The 17,778-nt window shown below is 33.1% G+C and overlaps 3 protein-coding genes across 3 annotated transcripts in view; 1 reads left to right on the forward strand and 2 right to left on the reverse strand.

Annotated features, from left to right (window-relative positions):
* Window positions 1-4,127, forward strand: part of LOC105175978 (sucrose synthase 5) — a gene marked incomplete in the record, with an annotated part of 4,359 nt that extends 232 nt beyond the window's left edge. Inside the window, 15 exon segments of the mRNA XM_011098627.2 lie at window positions 2-105; window positions 245-399; window positions 578-770; window positions 865-983; window positions 1,099-1,315; window positions 1,405-1,500; window positions 1,573-1,746; window positions 1,849-1,965; window positions 2,057-2,223; window positions 2,356-2,580; window positions 2,678-3,244; window positions 3,330-3,468; window positions 3,556-3,635; window positions 3,720-3,743; window positions 3,828-4,127. Of these exon segments, the coding sequence (XP_011096929.2) occupies window positions 2-105; window positions 245-399; window positions 578-770; window positions 865-983; window positions 1,099-1,315; window positions 1,405-1,500; window positions 1,573-1,746; window positions 1,849-1,965; window positions 2,057-2,223; window positions 2,356-2,580; window positions 2,678-3,244; window positions 3,330-3,468; window positions 3,556-3,635; window positions 3,720-3,743; window positions 3,828-3,843 (2,393 nt within the window).
* Window positions 4,208-5,238, reverse strand: LOC105175979 (beta-1,3-galactosyltransferase sqv-2-like). Its single transcript, XM_011098629.2, has one exon. The coding sequence runs from the start codon at window positions 5,104-5,106 to the stop codon at window positions 4,222-4,224; it is 885 nt and encodes a 294-aa protein (XP_011096931.1). The 5' UTR covers window positions 5,107-5,238; the 3' UTR covers window positions 4,208-4,221.
* Window positions 8,549-17,778, reverse strand: LOC105175980. Its single transcript, XM_011098630.2, has 11 exons — window positions 17,324-17,778; window positions 13,985-14,087; window positions 13,826-13,839; window positions 12,340-12,558; window positions 11,553-11,624; window positions 11,302-11,391; window positions 10,743-10,781; window positions 10,072-10,176; window positions 9,817-9,982; window positions 9,050-9,159; window positions 8,549-8,791 (listed from the first exon to the last, which is right to left on the reverse strand). The coding sequence occupies exons 1-11, from the start codon at window positions 17,531-17,533 to the stop codon at window positions 8,708-8,710; spliced, it is 1,212 nt and encodes a 403-aa protein (XP_011096932.1). The 5' UTR covers window positions 17,534-17,778; the 3' UTR covers window positions 8,549-8,707.

Consider the following 17,778-nt stretch of genomic DNA (forward strand, 5'->3'; position numbering starts at 1 on the left):
TAACTTCAGCATTTGATGGGGGAGATGGAGCAAGTTATAGACGACAAGGCCGAAAGGACTCAGTTGCTAGAAGGGTTGCTCGGATACATCTTGTGCACGACTCAGGTAATTTGTAGTCTTAGGAATGATAGTATGAGGAACTTGGATGACCATTTGCATGATCTGCCTTGCGGTTTTCTGAAAACTTCAGCTGTATTTTGGTTTTCCACAACGTTTCATTCATTTTCCATGTCGGATATTGCAGGAGGCAGCAGTTGTTCCTCCATATGTTGCCTTTGCTATTAGGCCGTCTCCTGGATTCTGGGAGTACGTTAAAGTGAGCGCAAACGATCTGTCCGTGGAGGGCATCACAGCTACCGAATACCTGAAATACAAAGAGATGACAGTGGATGAGAGCTGGTATAAGAATCATGGACATTTAGCTTGTGCTTTCACTGCTGTTCCCTTTTCTTTTTTGTGTTTGCCTCAGTTTCTTGGGATAAAATGGAAGCTTATTGTATTCAAATCGATTGTCTGTGTTAACTCGTTATGCATAAGAATCAGGCTTAATGAGAGACGACGTTCTCCGACTATGCAGGGCAAACGATGAGAATGCATTGGAGATTGATTTTGGAGTAATGGACTTCTCTTTGCCTCACCTGACGCTATCTTCTTCTATTGGAAACGGGCTCAGCTACATTTCCAAGTTCCTTACCTCAAAGCTGAATAACAGCCCCGCGAGCGCCCAATCTCTTGTGGATTACTTGCTCTCATTAGAACATCAAGGAGAAGTATGATCACTTCATATGAAACTCATTCTTAGCCATCTATATATTGTAAAGAAGTGAATGTTAGTTGAACATTTGTTTGGTGTGAAACTTGCAGAAACTCATGATAAATGAGACCCTCAACACTGTCTCAAAGCTTCAGGCTGCGCTAATAGTAGCTGAAGCAGCCCTGTCATCACTGCCCAAAGATACACCTTATCAGAGCTTTGAGATGAGGTGAATACATCTACTTCTTTGTCCTGTTTTCATCACCTATATGACGAGATGAAGTATGAAATATATATATATATGTGTGTGTGTGTGTGGGTGGGTGTGTGTGTGTCAAATGTAGGTTCAAGGAGTGGGGCTTCGAAAAAGGATGGGGTGATAAAGCCGAGAGAGTTCAGGAGACAATGCACTCACTTTCAGAAATACTCCAGGCTCCCGATCCGTTAAACATGGACAGATTTTTTGGAAGGCTTCCTATAATCTTCAACGTCGTTCTTTTCTCTGTCCATGGATACTTTGGACAGTCCGATGTTCTTGGCTTGCCAGACACCGGTGGGCAGGTAGGAAATTTACGGCCTGATGATGATAAAAGTTCTTATAGAAAGTGGAACTTAATAAAAAAAGTTTCTCTTTTGCTGTTTCCGAATAGGTGGTTTATGTCTTGGATCAAGTAGTTGCATTGGAAGAGGAATTACTGGGGAGAATTAAGCAGCAAGGTCTCAATGTGAAGCCTCAGATTCTAGTGGTAAGCAGCGTAAATGAGGAGAACGTTATTCCTTCCAATATGATCAAAACCTCATCATTCTCGCTAATTCAGGTCACTCGACTCATCCCTGATGCTAAGGGGACTAAGTGCAATGTCGAACTAGAACCAGTCATGAACACAAAACACTCCCACATCCTCAGAGTGCCGTTTATGACCGAAAATGGTGTTCTTCGACAATGGGTTTCACGATTCGATATCTATCCTTACCTTGAGAAATATACTCAGGTTTGTGCAGCTATTTGTGAAAAGTTTCTATGTTGTTGTGCAACGTATTTGTTCATGGTTCTTGTTTTCTTGCTGTTCTTGCATTCGTTTGTTTTTTAACAGGATGCAGCCAACAAAATCATCGAAATCATGGAAGGAAAGCCTGATCTGATTATTGGAAACTACACCGATGGAAATCTGGTTGCAGCCCTCATGGCTAGTAAACTTGACACAACCCTGGTACTAAATGCTAATGCTGATAACCTTCATATAATTTACAACATTAAGCTAATAAAAGTTTTGATGGCTGAAATGATGTAATTTGGAATAGGGAACAATTGCACATGCATTGGAGAAGACGAAGTACGAAGATTCAGACCTCAGATGGAAGGAGTTCGACCCCAAGTATCACTTCTCATGCCAGTTCACAGCTGATTTAATTGCAATGAACACAGCAGATTTCATCATTACAAGCACATATCAAGAGATCGCCGGGAGGTATAATTTCTGAACTAGCTGATACTTTTCAGAGTAACATTTTGAATTCATGCGTTCTAGCACCTAAGAGCTAATTTGAAATAATGAAGAGAGTGATATTAACTTCGATGAAAATTCTCTCTTTTTTTGCAGCAAAGATAGGCCAGGGCAATACGAAAGCCATACAGCGTTTACGCTTCCAGGGCTCTACAGAGTTGTATCAGGGATCAATGTTTTTGATCCTAAGTTCAACATTGCTTCTCCTGGGGCCGACCAATCGATCTACTTCCCTTACACGGAGAAACAGAAGCGTTTCACAACATTTCGTCCCGTCATCGAAGACCTCCTCTTTAGTAAAGCTGATAATGCTGAACACATGTCAGTTTGCATTTCCCATATTCGTGATTCCATGCAATATTATGAACTTTTTCTGAACTATTTTTGATGTATTTCCGTCTATCTTTTTCTAAAACAGTGGATATTTAGAAGACAAAAAGAAACCTATTATTTTCTCCATGGCAAGACTTGATATAGTCAAGAATATCACTGGACTAACAGAGTGGTATGGCAAGAACAAAAGGCTCAGGAACTTAGTCAATCTTGTTATTGTTGGAGCCTTCTTCGATCCTTCAAAATCGAAAGACAGAGAAGAAGCAGCAGAAATAAAGAAGATGCACATGCTAATAGACAAGTACCAACTCAAGGGACAGATTAGATGGATAGCTGCCCAGACAGACAGGAAGCGTAATGGTGAGCTATATCGTTCCATTGCTGATACAAAGGGAGCTTTTGTGCAGCCAGCTTTCTATGAAGCTTTCGGCCTAACGGTGATCGAGGCAATGAACTGTGGCTTACCGACTTTCGCAACTAGTCAAGGTGGCCCTGCCGAGATCATCATTGATGGGGTTTCCGGTTTTCACATTGACCCCAATAACGGAGACGAGTCGAGCAACAAGATTGCCGACTTTTTCCAGAAGTGCAAGGAGGATCCTGACCACTGGAATAGGATCTCGCTCCAAGGGCTGCAACGTATAAACGAATGGTAACTTTTCAATCAAGTATATGTTTTTAGTCTTAGTGATATGTCAAGAGTATCGATGACTGGTCTTATGGTGATTGTTTTGAAGCTACACATGGAAGATATATGCAAACAAAGTTCTGAACATGGGCTGCACCTATAGCTTCTGGAGGAGGTTGTACAGAGCGGAGAAGCAAGCCAAGGGGAGATATATTCAGACATTCTACAATCTTCAATTCAAGAGCTTGGTAATATTCAAACATCTATGATTTTCTTGACTGATTTATGTTAAGGAAGCAGATTATCAACAGCCCTCCTGATGAAAACCTGTACAGGTGAAGAATCTTACTGTTAAAACGGACGAAACTCCACAGCAAGAACCACAGGAGAAACCAAAGCCACAGCCCTCACGAAGGCATGATTACTAACTCTTGATGACCCTTATTTCCTGAATGGATTTCATTTACAATTATCTCTAAGTACTTTCTTTCATCTTCAGGCGCTCGGGTTCCACATTGCAGAGGTACGACTACTAATCCCATGTACTGAATATGGTAATGAACTTTGTGTTTATAGTAATAACTCTTGACTTCTTGCAAATCTTAAGGTTGTTCGGAGCTTGAACCATTTGAAAAAAGCCGAAGCCGAATAAAGATCAGAACAGGGAGAGCAGCATCCATGAAATGAACTGGACTCTGAATACCGTTCATTTTGCAGTTTCTACAGAAGATTGTGCCGTAAAAACATGCTAACAGATGATGATATGTAACTATGAAAAAAATACAAAAGAAAATGATGAATAAGAAACTGTTGTCTGGTTTTAGACCAGCCAAGTCCAATACACAAATTCGCATGTACTTGATGTGATTGTACTCTTATTACAAAATAAACATCGGTCTTAACAATATCTAATGATCTACTCATTGTCCCACATTTTTCAATTCATCTATCCTAATTGAAATGTTCTAGCAGCAACCACCATGTCTTAATAATCTCAGCAGTCATACATTGTAGAGCTTGGAAGGTTTAATGTCTTTGGTAACATTAAAGAAACTAAGAACACGTAGCCATTGATCCCACCTCTTCACTCGATGAACTGCAACTGTGTCTGGTATAAGGTCATGTGAACATCTACCATTAGTTCCAGGATAGTCATACATTGCTGGTTTGTCCGAAATCCGGTTCTTGGCTTTGTTCCCTCTGTTTAGCCACTCTCCGACCAGCTTATCCTCCGGTCCGAATGTACTGTTGGCAGGAATCTGTGACGTACTTATCCATTCCACAAGGTCCCAAGACAGCACAAATCCCATTCCAGACATGTAATGGACAAAGGGGTTCATGCTAGGACAAGGTATGACAAAACCATAGTACAAGTCTTTTCTTGGCAGTATCTGGAGAGACAATGCCAAGGGCTTAAGCCTCAAGAACACGTCATCGTCTGCCTTCATGACGTAGTCGTATGGGGCCGAGAGTATTCTTGGGAGGCTGGAGAAGTAGGTGTAGGTTTTCCCGCTGTTCATGTTCTCGGAACAGTTGAGGATGATTATGTCGTTGAAACGGATGATCTCGAGGGCTACAAGGACTCTCTGCTCCTGTTTGGTGAGCTTGCAGAGGACGAACTTGACATCAATTCTGGCAATGGGGGAAGACTGCGTCCCATAAACAAGGCGGAGGAAGTGGCGGATATCGTACCGGTCAGGCTGCGTGAGGATGCCGATCAAGAGGCTCAAGTGAGGTTGTGGATGGGATGTTTCTTGGAGTAGCATGTTTTTGCTGGTTGGAGTTGAAGAAGGGGAGTTGTAGTGGATGCTGAAGGTTATGAAGAAGATGAGGAGAGCAACAGCAAGTGTGGATAATATGGCTTGAAGTAGGCTAATTCTGAGCATTTCTGTAGTTTGCTGCTTCTAGGCATGTATGCTCTGTGTTCATGCAATTTATTAGTTAGCAGAGTGCATATGTTGTAATGATGATTTTGTAGTTTGTTTAGGTGCAAAAAGAGACTTGTGTATTTCTGCTGCCCTGCTGTAAAATGTGAGAAAAGTGTCATGATGGGCTAGGAGTTGGAAACTCATGAAAAAAGGAAGTTTCCTGTGTGATTGAAAATGTGAGGTGCAGTGCTGTTCTTGGTGACTCATAGAGCTTGTTTGGTTTGGCTGAGGAATGGACGTCTAAGAAAAGTGAAAGTAAAAATAAATATATACGAAAAACATTTACACTATGTTTGTTTTTATTTCTAATTTATTTTTGAGACAAGTCAAAACATACCCAATGTTTGTCATCATTCAAAAACACCTTATTTAGGTGTTTTTAACTGTTTTAGCATAAAAACATACATATATATATACACACATATATACATAAATATATATAAAAAAAAGCATGATTTGACAATGAATAGTAATTTTTGTCTTCCAAAATATAACATTAAACATATAATACTTATTTTAAATTATTTCCAAAGACATGATTTGACAATGCATAGTAATTTTTATCTCCCAAAACACAACATTAAATATATAATACTTATTTTAAATTATCTCCAAAAATAAATCCAAACATACATACTATCTCTAACACACACTTATTTATCTTTGTTTTTCTCTCTCTATTTCCACAAAACACAACAAAACACTCAGAAAACGAATCCAAACATTATGTTAGTATTTTGTTAGAAAAAATAAATGTAAAAAAAGTAAATGTCGATGTCTATGAAATATCTTCGAAGTCTAATTTTATTTTTTGTTTAAAATTGAATATAAAAGTGGAAGTACAAAACTCTAAGGACCAGATAACACTAAATATATTTTTATTTATTATGTTACTTGTAGACGATGCATCTATGATTTAAAAAAAAAAAGCTTCTCTTATTTTATATTTTACATCTGAAAAATACTTCATTCTTATTATTTTTTATCTATATTTTTATTAATATGTTTTCATGGTTAATTTCTAAATTGTTTGATTATTTAAATTATTTTAGTATGGACTTATTGATTTTGTAATAAAAAATGATTGAAAGGGTCCGTCTGTAAAATTAGAAAAATAGTCTTTACTTCATTATTTATTTTGCTCGTAACTAGCAAGTGGAAATATTTGAAATGTACTTCTCCCTCCATTATATCAAATAATTGAAAAAAAATTATTGTTCTTTCCCCTCTTGTTAGACCATTCAAATCTGACTCTATGACCCAATCGAACAAATTATATCTATAAATACAAATCTACAAGGATCAAATAATTTTACTACACTTACTTTCTAAATTCTCTCGATTTTTCTGTTTCTCTTTCTCGACTTCTTAACAATTTCTAATTATATCTGTAAGTATAATAAACAAGTAGACCTCTCAAAAGGGCTTGCGACTTTGATCGGATTGACCTAAGTCCAGTTCGAACTGATCTAATGTCCCTACCCATCGAAATGACCCCAACACGATTATATATTTTTATGTTGTGTTTCAATTGACATATTTGAATCTACAATTTCAAATCATAATAACAAATCCATCATACTTCTTTGGATAACTCCATGGTACAAATTTTTTAACTATACTTTGTGATATCGATATTGATCTCAAATCTAGGATTATTAATAGGTAGGGTCATACTCTATTCAGATCCATACCCATAAAAGACTCATTGTATTAAAAAATACATGGATCCTACAGAAAGAGGGGCAACCTCCCTTGAAAGAACGCGACCTCTCAGTTCGTAAGCAAGAGCCTCGCGAAAATTGTCCTCACTACCATCGACGATGTGTCTAACAGTAAGAGGGATTATGATGAGACTGGTATGATGACATAGTCCTAATTTTTTTTCTTAGTGATGTTAAATAATGGTCGATATTTTTATTTAAGATAATGTACTAAAAAAAGGCTACATAAAATTTAAATTCAAGAAAAAATGATAAAACATATTAGATATATATATTCAACATAATATTGCTTAGATCAAACTCATCAAAGTGAGACAAAATAGATTGATTATCTATATTTGGATATGAAAAATAAAGGTTAATTACACGTAGACCGCCTTTGAAAATATAAAATTACAGTTTTTTTCAAAAAGTTTTGAAATTACACTTACACCCCTCCGAAATTTCACTGTTTACGCATGACTCTCTTTTGTTAGGATTTGGATGAAAAAATACAGACGTTGGCAAAAAAAAAATTGATAAATGTACAATTTTTCCAATCATTTAATGCTTTCACGTAATGATTTTGTATTTATGAAGGAAAAATGTAATGATGTTAACTTCACTCCATATATATATATATTACATTTATTCCTTTATAAGTATAAAAATATATATAAAAATATTAAATAGGAGACAAAATTAAAAATTTATATATTTTTTATGCTTTCTTCAGCAATTTCCGTCCAAATCCTAATGGAAGGGGCCAAGTGTAAATTAAAAATTTTTAAAGGGGTGTAAGTGTAATTTTAAAACTTTTTTGAAGGAAAGTATAATTTAATATTTTCATAGGGTTTTAAATGTTATTAACCCTAAATATAAATGATTATAAGAATAGGAATTTACATTATGAATTAGCATAAATTCACTATATTGTTTAGTATATACATTAAATTTATCAATGTACTAAAATTTTCTTATTATTTTTTATTTTTACACATGATTTATCAATAAATTAACAAAACTTTAAGACTCAATTCACAAAAAAAATCCTTTTCAATTTAATTATTTTAAAGAATATATAATTTTTTTATATTATTTAAAAAATAATTTAATAAAAATATTAAATCTATATATTTAATGACAATCAAATTTAATATTATATGAATTTAAGCTTCAAGTTCATCACATCAACCAAACATTATTGTCTATCAACATGCTGCAAAATATACCTAACATAATTAATATATTTATATAACTAATTATTCAACTATTTTATTGATGGGTAGAGATCCGATCCAGACACAATAGATATTTTTAATGGGTTTTGGCCTAATGATATACATTGTGCCTGGATATAGATCTTTTATTTTTTCTCTGTGCTTGGGTAGGATAGTCCTATTCAAATATATTTAATATTAAGTTATTTCAGTGGGGTCCGCATCCAGGCCCGTAGGAATTCTCCTATTTATCGAGATGATGAGCTATGTCTAAGGTGTTGTGTGATGAGGGAACCTTTGTTTGAAATACATTCAAGTCATTTTCGACCAAGCGCGAAGCCTTATTAAGCAAGAGCTCATGGCTATCGTCTGGATCCGAGTTGATACTCTTAAGTCGAGATAATTTAAATAGGCACTATCGACAGGCTCTATTTGTTTGAAATTTTTACTCTAAATCCTTCTCGCAAAATGAAATCCTTCCGTCCAAATGCATATTTAAATAAACAACATAAATGAATAGGTACAACATTTATACATTGGCAAAAAATGTACAAAGAAGAAATTGAAATCATAATGTCACATAGAGAAAAATCGGGAGAAATGTGAGGAAGAATTCTCAAATTTATGACATTTCTATTAGCAAGCTATAATTAAGGGTTCCATAGGTATGGAGCTCTCTCTGTCGCACATTTCCGGGCCAATGCTTACAATTCCTTCTCCCTGTATTATTAAAAACAGGATTAAATATTTATACACAACTATGAATTTTTTGGAATAATTACATTAACAACTGTGAAATTAAGGTATATTACAAAAAAAAGTTCATTATTTCTAAAAATTTATAATGTACAATACATAACTATAAAGGTGTTTTGAAATATTTGTTTAAAATAAAAGAGTTTTATTTTTAATATACATAAATTTTAAGAGGTGTTTATATAATTTATTTCCATTTAAGTAAAGAGAAACATATACTACCTTCGCGATATTTCGGAAGTATTTGGTGGTGTAGTTTCCTGATGGAAATAAAGCTTCAACGAGATCGGCCAGGACTAGATGCGGCTGAGAGATAGCTCCGTCATACCAATCTTCATCAATCGCGAGTAGAGAGTACAAAATTTTCATTGCTATTAGTATTTACGTGTGGGGAAATAAAATGATTATATGGGAATGTTTTTATCTATAAATGAGTAATAACATGAAATTATCGATCTTAAAATCATGATTTATCGCAATAGTGAAAGATGAAGCACCGGAAAATAAAAGCAGGAAACACCGAAAAGTGTAAAATACGAAATTCATGAAAGTACTGTATATGCTAAAGTAACATGCCATGTATTGTTTATTGGGTAAATTATACTATGCCATTTGAATTATATCCGTTTTTACAATTTGTTATTTAAATTTTTTTGTATTAACTTATCATCTCAACTTTGCGAAATTTGCACTTTGCAATATGTGATCATTTTTTCATAAATTTTTCTGTTGAAAAAACATCACATGCATTATAGAGTGATATTTAAGGACAATATATGGGTAAAATATCACATGTACAATGCATATGATATTTTTTTTAGCAGAAAAATTGACAGAAAAAACAATCATATATGGAAAAGTGCAAATTTTGCAAAGTTGAGATGCAAAATTGACATAGAGAAACATTTTAGATGGCAAAGTGTAAAAACATGCATAGTTCGGACAAAAAAAATTAATTTACCCTTGTTTATTTATCCACAATAACTTACCAAGAACTATAGAGTTCTGAATTCTTTTATCGTATCTCCACAGGCTTTGATTGGCCATGAAGGCGAAGCAAGATTGATCTTCGACGTTCAAGTTCTGAAGGAACGTGGATGCATTGTAGACCGTTGGGTCAGACGTATAGGTCTCATCGATCACCACATCGACAGTCTGATACAAATGAATTTTATAGCATAAACCAACCAAAAATCTAAGGTTTTTTTAATAAAAAAATGAATGAAAGGTTGTGGTGTACTTACACATAGGATGGCATGAAATGCTTCCAAGTCGTCCGGTATAGAGACGTTATATGTGATTTTGTTGATCGAGTCGTCAATATTTTCGCCACCTGCATCCTCTACGTACTGCTCGGGTGATAAATAATTGAAACGACAATCATAAGAAAATGAAATATTATGAGAACTGCAGGAGAAATATAGATTATACAACACTCCGAGGTCTCCTTTTAAGTAAGGTTTGTCATACAACTTACACTACAAGAAAAATTGATTTGTCGCAATACTATAAAGATCCACGGTTTAAAAACTACGGTAAATTGATACCATTAACCACAGTCAAACAAAATCAACACAAAAACTTAAATTTTATCATTGTTAATCAATATGTGTCATGGTTTTAGTTATAGCTAATGTTTTTCCCTCACTTGTAGAAATCACGGCCAGTGACCGTCGCAAAACTATGGTTAATTTGTATATCCCATAATTTTCTTTTGATCATAATAATTAACTATAGCGAAAAATTATATTTTTTGCCGTGATAGTTAACAGTAGTAGCTTCACATTAATCTACTTAAATTCATCTGAACGTTGTAATGAAGTTTGAATGGCAGGTAAATGTGAAGTCAGATTAGAGTAAAAATGGTAGCTGAAAAGACAAGAATCTGTAATGCATTTTGCATATGAAGGAATACCTTTAGTTTGTATGCCTCTTTTGTGAAAGACCAGACACCCTGCAGATACAAAAACAAACACCAAGATCACTTTTGAGAAACAGTTTGTCAAGATTTGAATAAGTGAATTGTTAGATGACGTTTACGGGGCAAAATGCAATTTATCCCACGTGATATGAAAAATTAGTAAAAATCTCTCTATTAAAAAAAAATAGCAAAATGTTTTTTTCTCATGAACCTTTTTACTCATTTTACATATCACAAAGGGATAAATTACACTTAACCAGATATTTAGGGGCAAATAAGTTATAGTGAATGTTGCAAATGTTCAAAAACAAACGTGGAAAAAAGTTAAAAGTTGGAGTATTGGGGAAAAAACTTATTATGTACAATTTTACTAATAAGTTGTAAAGAAACTTGACGAAAGCTTTAGGCTTCAAATAAGCTTAAATTTAAGCTGTTTGAAAACATAAGTTGTAAATCGAAACCAATCTTCTCAATTTATTTTCAGTAATAAAAAGGTTGTTAAGCACTTAAACTATTGCAAACACTCCAGAATAACGAGTAACGGTTTTCGTACGTCGTTGTATGCCATCCAAGCGACTATCGGTTTGAATGATGCCTGCCGGCTAGTCGCCGTCTTACTCAGGCACATGTAATTCTTCTTAATCTGCAGAAGACTTGCAATTGTGATGATGGGGTTGTGAAAAATATTGAAGAAAGTTTTTCTGAAGTATTAAAATTAGACGGATAGATCATACACGTATAGAGAAGAATATTGGGTAATCAACTAGTTCATTGCTATAATATTTTAACGTTATTTTCACTTACTGCATCGTACACTTGATTCGCTCTCGTTTCCAAGTTTGCAAAAACTCCGAGGTACTTGATCCACTCAGCTCTCTGAGAAATTCAAGAATTAGAACGTTAGCAGATTTCACTGCATCAAGCATTAGCGTTTTTGCATTGCGTATTATGAGTAGTTTTTAATACTTAAAACACCTCGTTATTTTGTAGGATTCTTTTGCATATGAAATGAAGAATGGAACTGACGGCCTTAGATACGGTTGAAGATATACACCAACTTCATGACTCGACAAAAGAACATAGCGGATTTTCTATCCAAATTCATGCATCTGCTATTCCATTCAACATATACTGTGTACAAAATTTCAAATGACGCAATTTTTTTTATGTATGTAGCATGCATATACTACCCTTATAAGGGCGACTATATAAACTTCCTTACATGTATCAGCATGTGAAGATCTATAAGTATATTTTGGTTAGAAAAAAATTGTTTGACATGCAATAAGTTAATCGAGGGTAAAGATGGATTTTCATTCCTTTCTTTTTGGCTAATATCAGGAAATTCAGTGAATTTTGACTGATGGATAGATCTATTTATTAGACGAAAACAAACGTAATGTTTCTCAAACCATATAAAGTCTGCCTATAATCACACTAATCCTCAGAGAAGGACCATGTAAGTATTCCTAAAATCTATGAATGGTTGAGTTTCATGCAACTAAGTTCTCGACAACAATACCTTGTAATAAATACACGAGAAAAACAACAACGTTTTTTATGGAGTCGAAAAACAGTCAGAAAATTGTACCTGGAGAGGAGTGTCCTCACCCACTGGGAGAAAAGTAGCAAAGTTGCAGGATTGTGGCTGATCAGTGTTCACAATGAAGTGTGCTGCAAACTGAGTGAGCTGCTGTGACTCACTTTTGTTGATGAGCTGCAGTTGTCCATCCTCGTACAGTTTCAACACACATTGAGAAGCCACATACTCTGATGTGATGCCCTTCAGACTCCCTAGTAGTCCCAGAAGCTGCCCCATACGATGATGATTTACGATATTCAGTGCCGTCAAAACAAAAACGTTAACGGTGTTGTTTTGAGAACGTGGCTCGCCTCCTCGCTACGTTTTTTTTTCTTTTTGGAAAGGAATATGATTTTTGTATTATTTGAGATGTTCTGTGATTACGCCCTACATTCATGTAGGCTGCCACGTGTTTTTCTCAAGTCTAACTGGCTGGCAAAACTCTAATCCCCAATCTATCTGGCTAAATTTTGATCAATTTTCACCGAAAGGATTAAAATTGTCATTAAATTAAAATTTATAGGATTCAGATTACTAGTTCAGTACTTACACTAACTCCCATTATATATGATCAATTTTGCCTAATTGTATCAAGAAACACTGCATTTGGAAAATAACCTCGACACCCTTCCAAGGGGTGTTTTTGTAATTCTACAAGGACATATAATGTTTTTATAGTTAGATCTAACTTAAAGAGATGTCGATATAATTTGAATAAATGCTCCTATAATTGAGTATGTATTTATTATTTACAGACATAAAATAACCCCCAAAGAGAAAGGAAATTAAAATAAAAATGATCGAAATTACAAATATTTAATCTCTTTCTACCTTCTCCAATAAATATTATTTCTAGTCATAATTGAGTACCATAGCTAAAAGTAGAAGATGACGACAAAATATTTTACAAGCGAGACCGAAACAACAGTTATAACTAAAAACAATGACAAATATTTTGAATATAGTTAAAACCACACTGATGTTGATTGATCGTGCACAGTCAAAACTTAAGTTTCGTATTACTTTTGCTCGATCGTGGTCGATAATAATTGAGTTACCATTATTTTCAAGCTATAATAATTTATAGGGAAAAGTATTATTTTAGTCTGCTAAGTATGCCTAATTTTAATTTTAGTCCGATAACTATGTCCATTTTTTTTAGGTCCATATACACTCATAGGGGTAAAATTAGCTGAAAATCTGCTAGAGGACTAAAAGTAAGCAATTTCATAAGTTACTGGACCTAAACAAAAATGGACATAGTTATCGGACTAAAATTAAAATTAAACATACTTAGCGGACTAAAATAATACTTTTCCTTAATTTATAATATAGGAAAAGATTCAGGTTTTGGTAGAGTTCAACAATTTTGTATTTTATTTTTTTCCTCTATACTATTCTGTGCAGAAATAATTAAATAATTGAACCTAATATTAACTGTGTGTATGCACAAGAAATTCATAAATGCAGCACTGATCAAACTGGGAATCCTCACCTCAAAGAAGGAAACTGCAATTCCAGAAGGAAAAAGGAGGAAAACAAAAAGGAAAAGAAAAAACAGAATAAAATTATCACCATATCATAGAGTTATTAATTCATATGAAATGCGAAATAAAAATAATAAAAGAAAAGGACTTGAATTAATTTAGATCACCTGGAAAATAATCAGCCTCGATCGAATAATTGGCTAATGGAACGACGAACGATTTTATCCTCGACGTGCAATATTTTGTTCTAGTCGCCATCTTCGAATTATTCTACAAAATGATTTACATAATTAAATTTTGCAAAATTACAAGAGATAAAACTCAGATAGTACATATGTTGCATTTCATATCAGAAATTTGGAATTCTTTTCACACTTTTAATCTGACAAATATTTGAGGCACTCCTCGCAAAATCCACGGCTAACATCTATTGCATGGTTGTGATTAATAACTATTTGTTATAGCTATTTATTATTAATTGTAACATTTAGGCGTAATTAAATATTATATTTCTCTTATTTAGGCTTAATTAAAAATTAATAAATATTATCATTTTTAATTTTAAGTTTTTGAAATGATAATTAAAGTAAAAATAAAAATATATTTATTTATATATATTTTATTAAAATTATATTGATTTATTAATTTTTTAAAATTTGTAACTGCATAATTTTATTAATTATTACAATACAAATTAAATTTATTATTAATTAAAATTTGTAAATTATTTAAAATTACAATTATAATTTTAAAAAAACATATATGTCAAGTTGTGGATACTGTACACAACTTGACACAAATTCTTTTTTGTTTTTTTTTTTTTTGGAATTTTGAGTTATCCGCAACTCCAAGTCACGGATGTTATCGGCGACTTCAATAATTCAAGTCGTGGATGTTATTAGCGACTTCAACAATTAAAGTCGCAAATACCATCTGCAACTTCAACTTTTTTTTAATAACTTTTTCATAATATAAAAATAATTAAACCAATAATTTTACATTCAACTTTTTTATTTTGCTAATTTTGGTTAATAATATTTTTTTTATCGAAATAACAATCACTAGTAAAATTATAAACTCATTATTACGAAAAAAATAAAATTCTTGTCCCTAAGAAAAAATATATTATAAACTCATTATTATGACAAAATAAAAACTCTTGCCCCTAAAAAAAAAAGTATAATTAGTGACGATATTAGTATTATTGAGGTTCTGATTAAGTTGTCAAACAAAAAAGTGTACTAAGGGCGTGTTAATTTACTTCAAATTGTTAGTCGGAATTGAAATAATAATATAAGTTAGTCCAATATTTACTTCATTAAATTGAAATTCATTATTATTCGCGCGACGCGCAACTATTCACGCTATTATTATGATTATGAAACGCACCTCAAAAGGTAGAATTGACCAATCACCTTTTTTTTTCGCCCTTTTAATACATTAAAAGAAGTATGATTAATTAAATAATCATATCACATATTTAATTCTAGTTTAACTATATATTTCATTAATTACATCTTTAAAATGAATATGCCATAAATATATAAGCAGGACATTAAATCAGTGACATTCTACAGTAGTAATGCATTTAAATATTTTAAATAAATAAATAAAAAGATAGGTCGAATTTCCAATTTTTTGCTATACTTATTGAAATGTGGACAGAAACGGTCCATCATGGTGCTACTTTTTTGTCTTTGGAAAATATGTTCACATGTGATTTATGGATGTACAGTGTGCTATTGTAAGAGTCTTGGGATTTACAAAAAAGCTATTACAGCCCTCCATTGTCCACTGCTGGATCAGATACTTTTTAAAATGAAACAATTTACTTCCTTTAATTATTGTATTTTAAAAAATATAGAGAGTTAAATTGCTATTTATTTTTTCATAAGGAGGTAATTTGCTCATTTACGATATCAGAAGGGGGTTGCTTGCATTTTTCCCCTGGATTAAATGAAACAAAGTCAATCATAAAAATATTAATAGATAATATCTAGTACTTATTAATATTTTGATATCGGGATAAAAGAAATTAAACGATGCTCTCGTTGTGATCGAAAGGTGGAGAGTACGAATGACAAAAATAATCCAAATCCCTCTAAATTATTTACCGAAAATAGTTGAAAATGACAATAAAAAAAGTTCCGGAATATTAATATAGAAAATTGATAATTTCTTGTATTAAATTATCTATTAGGAAAAGAGAAGTTTTACATTTACTTTCTTTCTATATAAAGAATGAAAAAACTAAATAATAATGCTATTAAAAAGGATATAAGGTAAATTATATTGACACCCCCTGAAATAAGGTCAAAATACATATAGATTTTTTTATTTTTGTAAAATTACAGTTACATCCTATGAGGTCGTAGTTATAATTACAACTATACTCCTCATTCAAACGCAAAGCTTACATAAACATCTACTGAAAAATATTACGCTAACACCCTCAGGGGGTGTAGATGTAATTTCGTAAAATACAGAGTATGTTTATGTAATTTAGTCTAACTTTATAGGGTGTTACTGTAATTTACCCAAATATATAATTTTATATTTTTATTCTTTTAGCTGTTTTATTTTTCTTACCAAATTTTATATTTTTTTTTCTTACTTCCCCTTAAATAAATTCAGTTGGCACTTTACACTCTTAAATTCAATTATTGGCATTCTTGTATTGACCTTTTTGCCCTCAAGTTTCACTTAAACTGCACATCGACGGAGAGAAACCATGAGTAGACAAATTTGCCCCTAGAAATCCATTTAAGCATGAATCAGGTTGCACATTGTCAAACATGAGCATACACACACACACACACACATATATATCAATGGTGCAAAATGTTAAAATTTAAACTGAAGGGTGCAAAGTGTCAACGAAATCTATTTTAAGGGAGTAAAATGCAATTATCCGTTGATTTTTGCCTCCCAAGTAAGTTGATTTCAAGGGGGTACTTAATTAAATATTAACAAGTAAATTAACTAATGATGTTTTTAGCTTAGTGATTAAGCTAAATTCCCATGAATACATTTTAGGTCATGGGTTCGAATCCAACCTGACATATAATTATTTGTCTAATTTTATATGAGTTATCATAATTTGTTATTATTCTTCATTTATTGATTGAATCGATATATTACTAAAAAAAAGATAAAAGTATTATTTTAGTCCGCTAAGTATGCCTAATTTTAATTTTAGTCCGATAACTATGTTCATTTTTGTTTAGATCCAATAACTTACGAAATTGCTTACTTTTAGTACTCTGACAGATTTTCGGACAATTTTACCCCTTTGATGCACTCATAGGGGTAAAATTGTTCGAAAATCTGACAGAGGACTAAAAGTAAGCAATTTCATAAGTTACTGGACCTAAAAAAATGAACATAGTTATCGGACTAAAATTAAAATTAAGCATACTTAGCAGACTAAAATAATACTTTTTCCCTAAAAAAAATAAGTAAATGAGAGTAGAGGGAGGATTATAGATAGATAGATAGATAGATACCTGAATGAGAAGATAACTCTTGCCATCAAATCCATTCTTGATGACTTTGAAAGTGTTGCCATAATATATGCGGAAATAGGCTGCATCTTCCACCTCCGATATGTTCCCAACTCTCACACTTGCAACACCTCCACTCACTCCTCTTTCTTCACTTCCAAACCACACAACTACCGCCAACACAAAACCCCAACACAACCTCAATCCACACATAATCCTAATTCAAACTGCCTACTGTCGAAACCACAACAACCCTCTTGTCCAAAACCCTCTACACCATCAATGTGTGTGACACTGTGTGTTTCTTGGGAGAGAGTGATATTTGAAGAGAGAGAGAGAAGAATAATAATTATTGGCATCTGTAAAAGAGGAGATATCATGTTTGGTTAGTGGTTAATCGATTAGAGAGACCCGTGAACCAAATGTTTGCCTTTGTGTGTGTGTCATCTTCTACTCAT

This window comes from Sesamum indicum, linkage group LG13 (genome assembly GCF_000512975.1).
Source record: "Sesamum indicum cultivar Zhongzhi No. 13 linkage group LG13, S_indicum_v1.0, whole genome shotgun sequence".
In the NCBI taxonomy this organism is placed as follows: Eukaryota; Viridiplantae; Streptophyta; class Magnoliopsida; order Lamiales; family Pedaliaceae; genus Sesamum; species Sesamum indicum.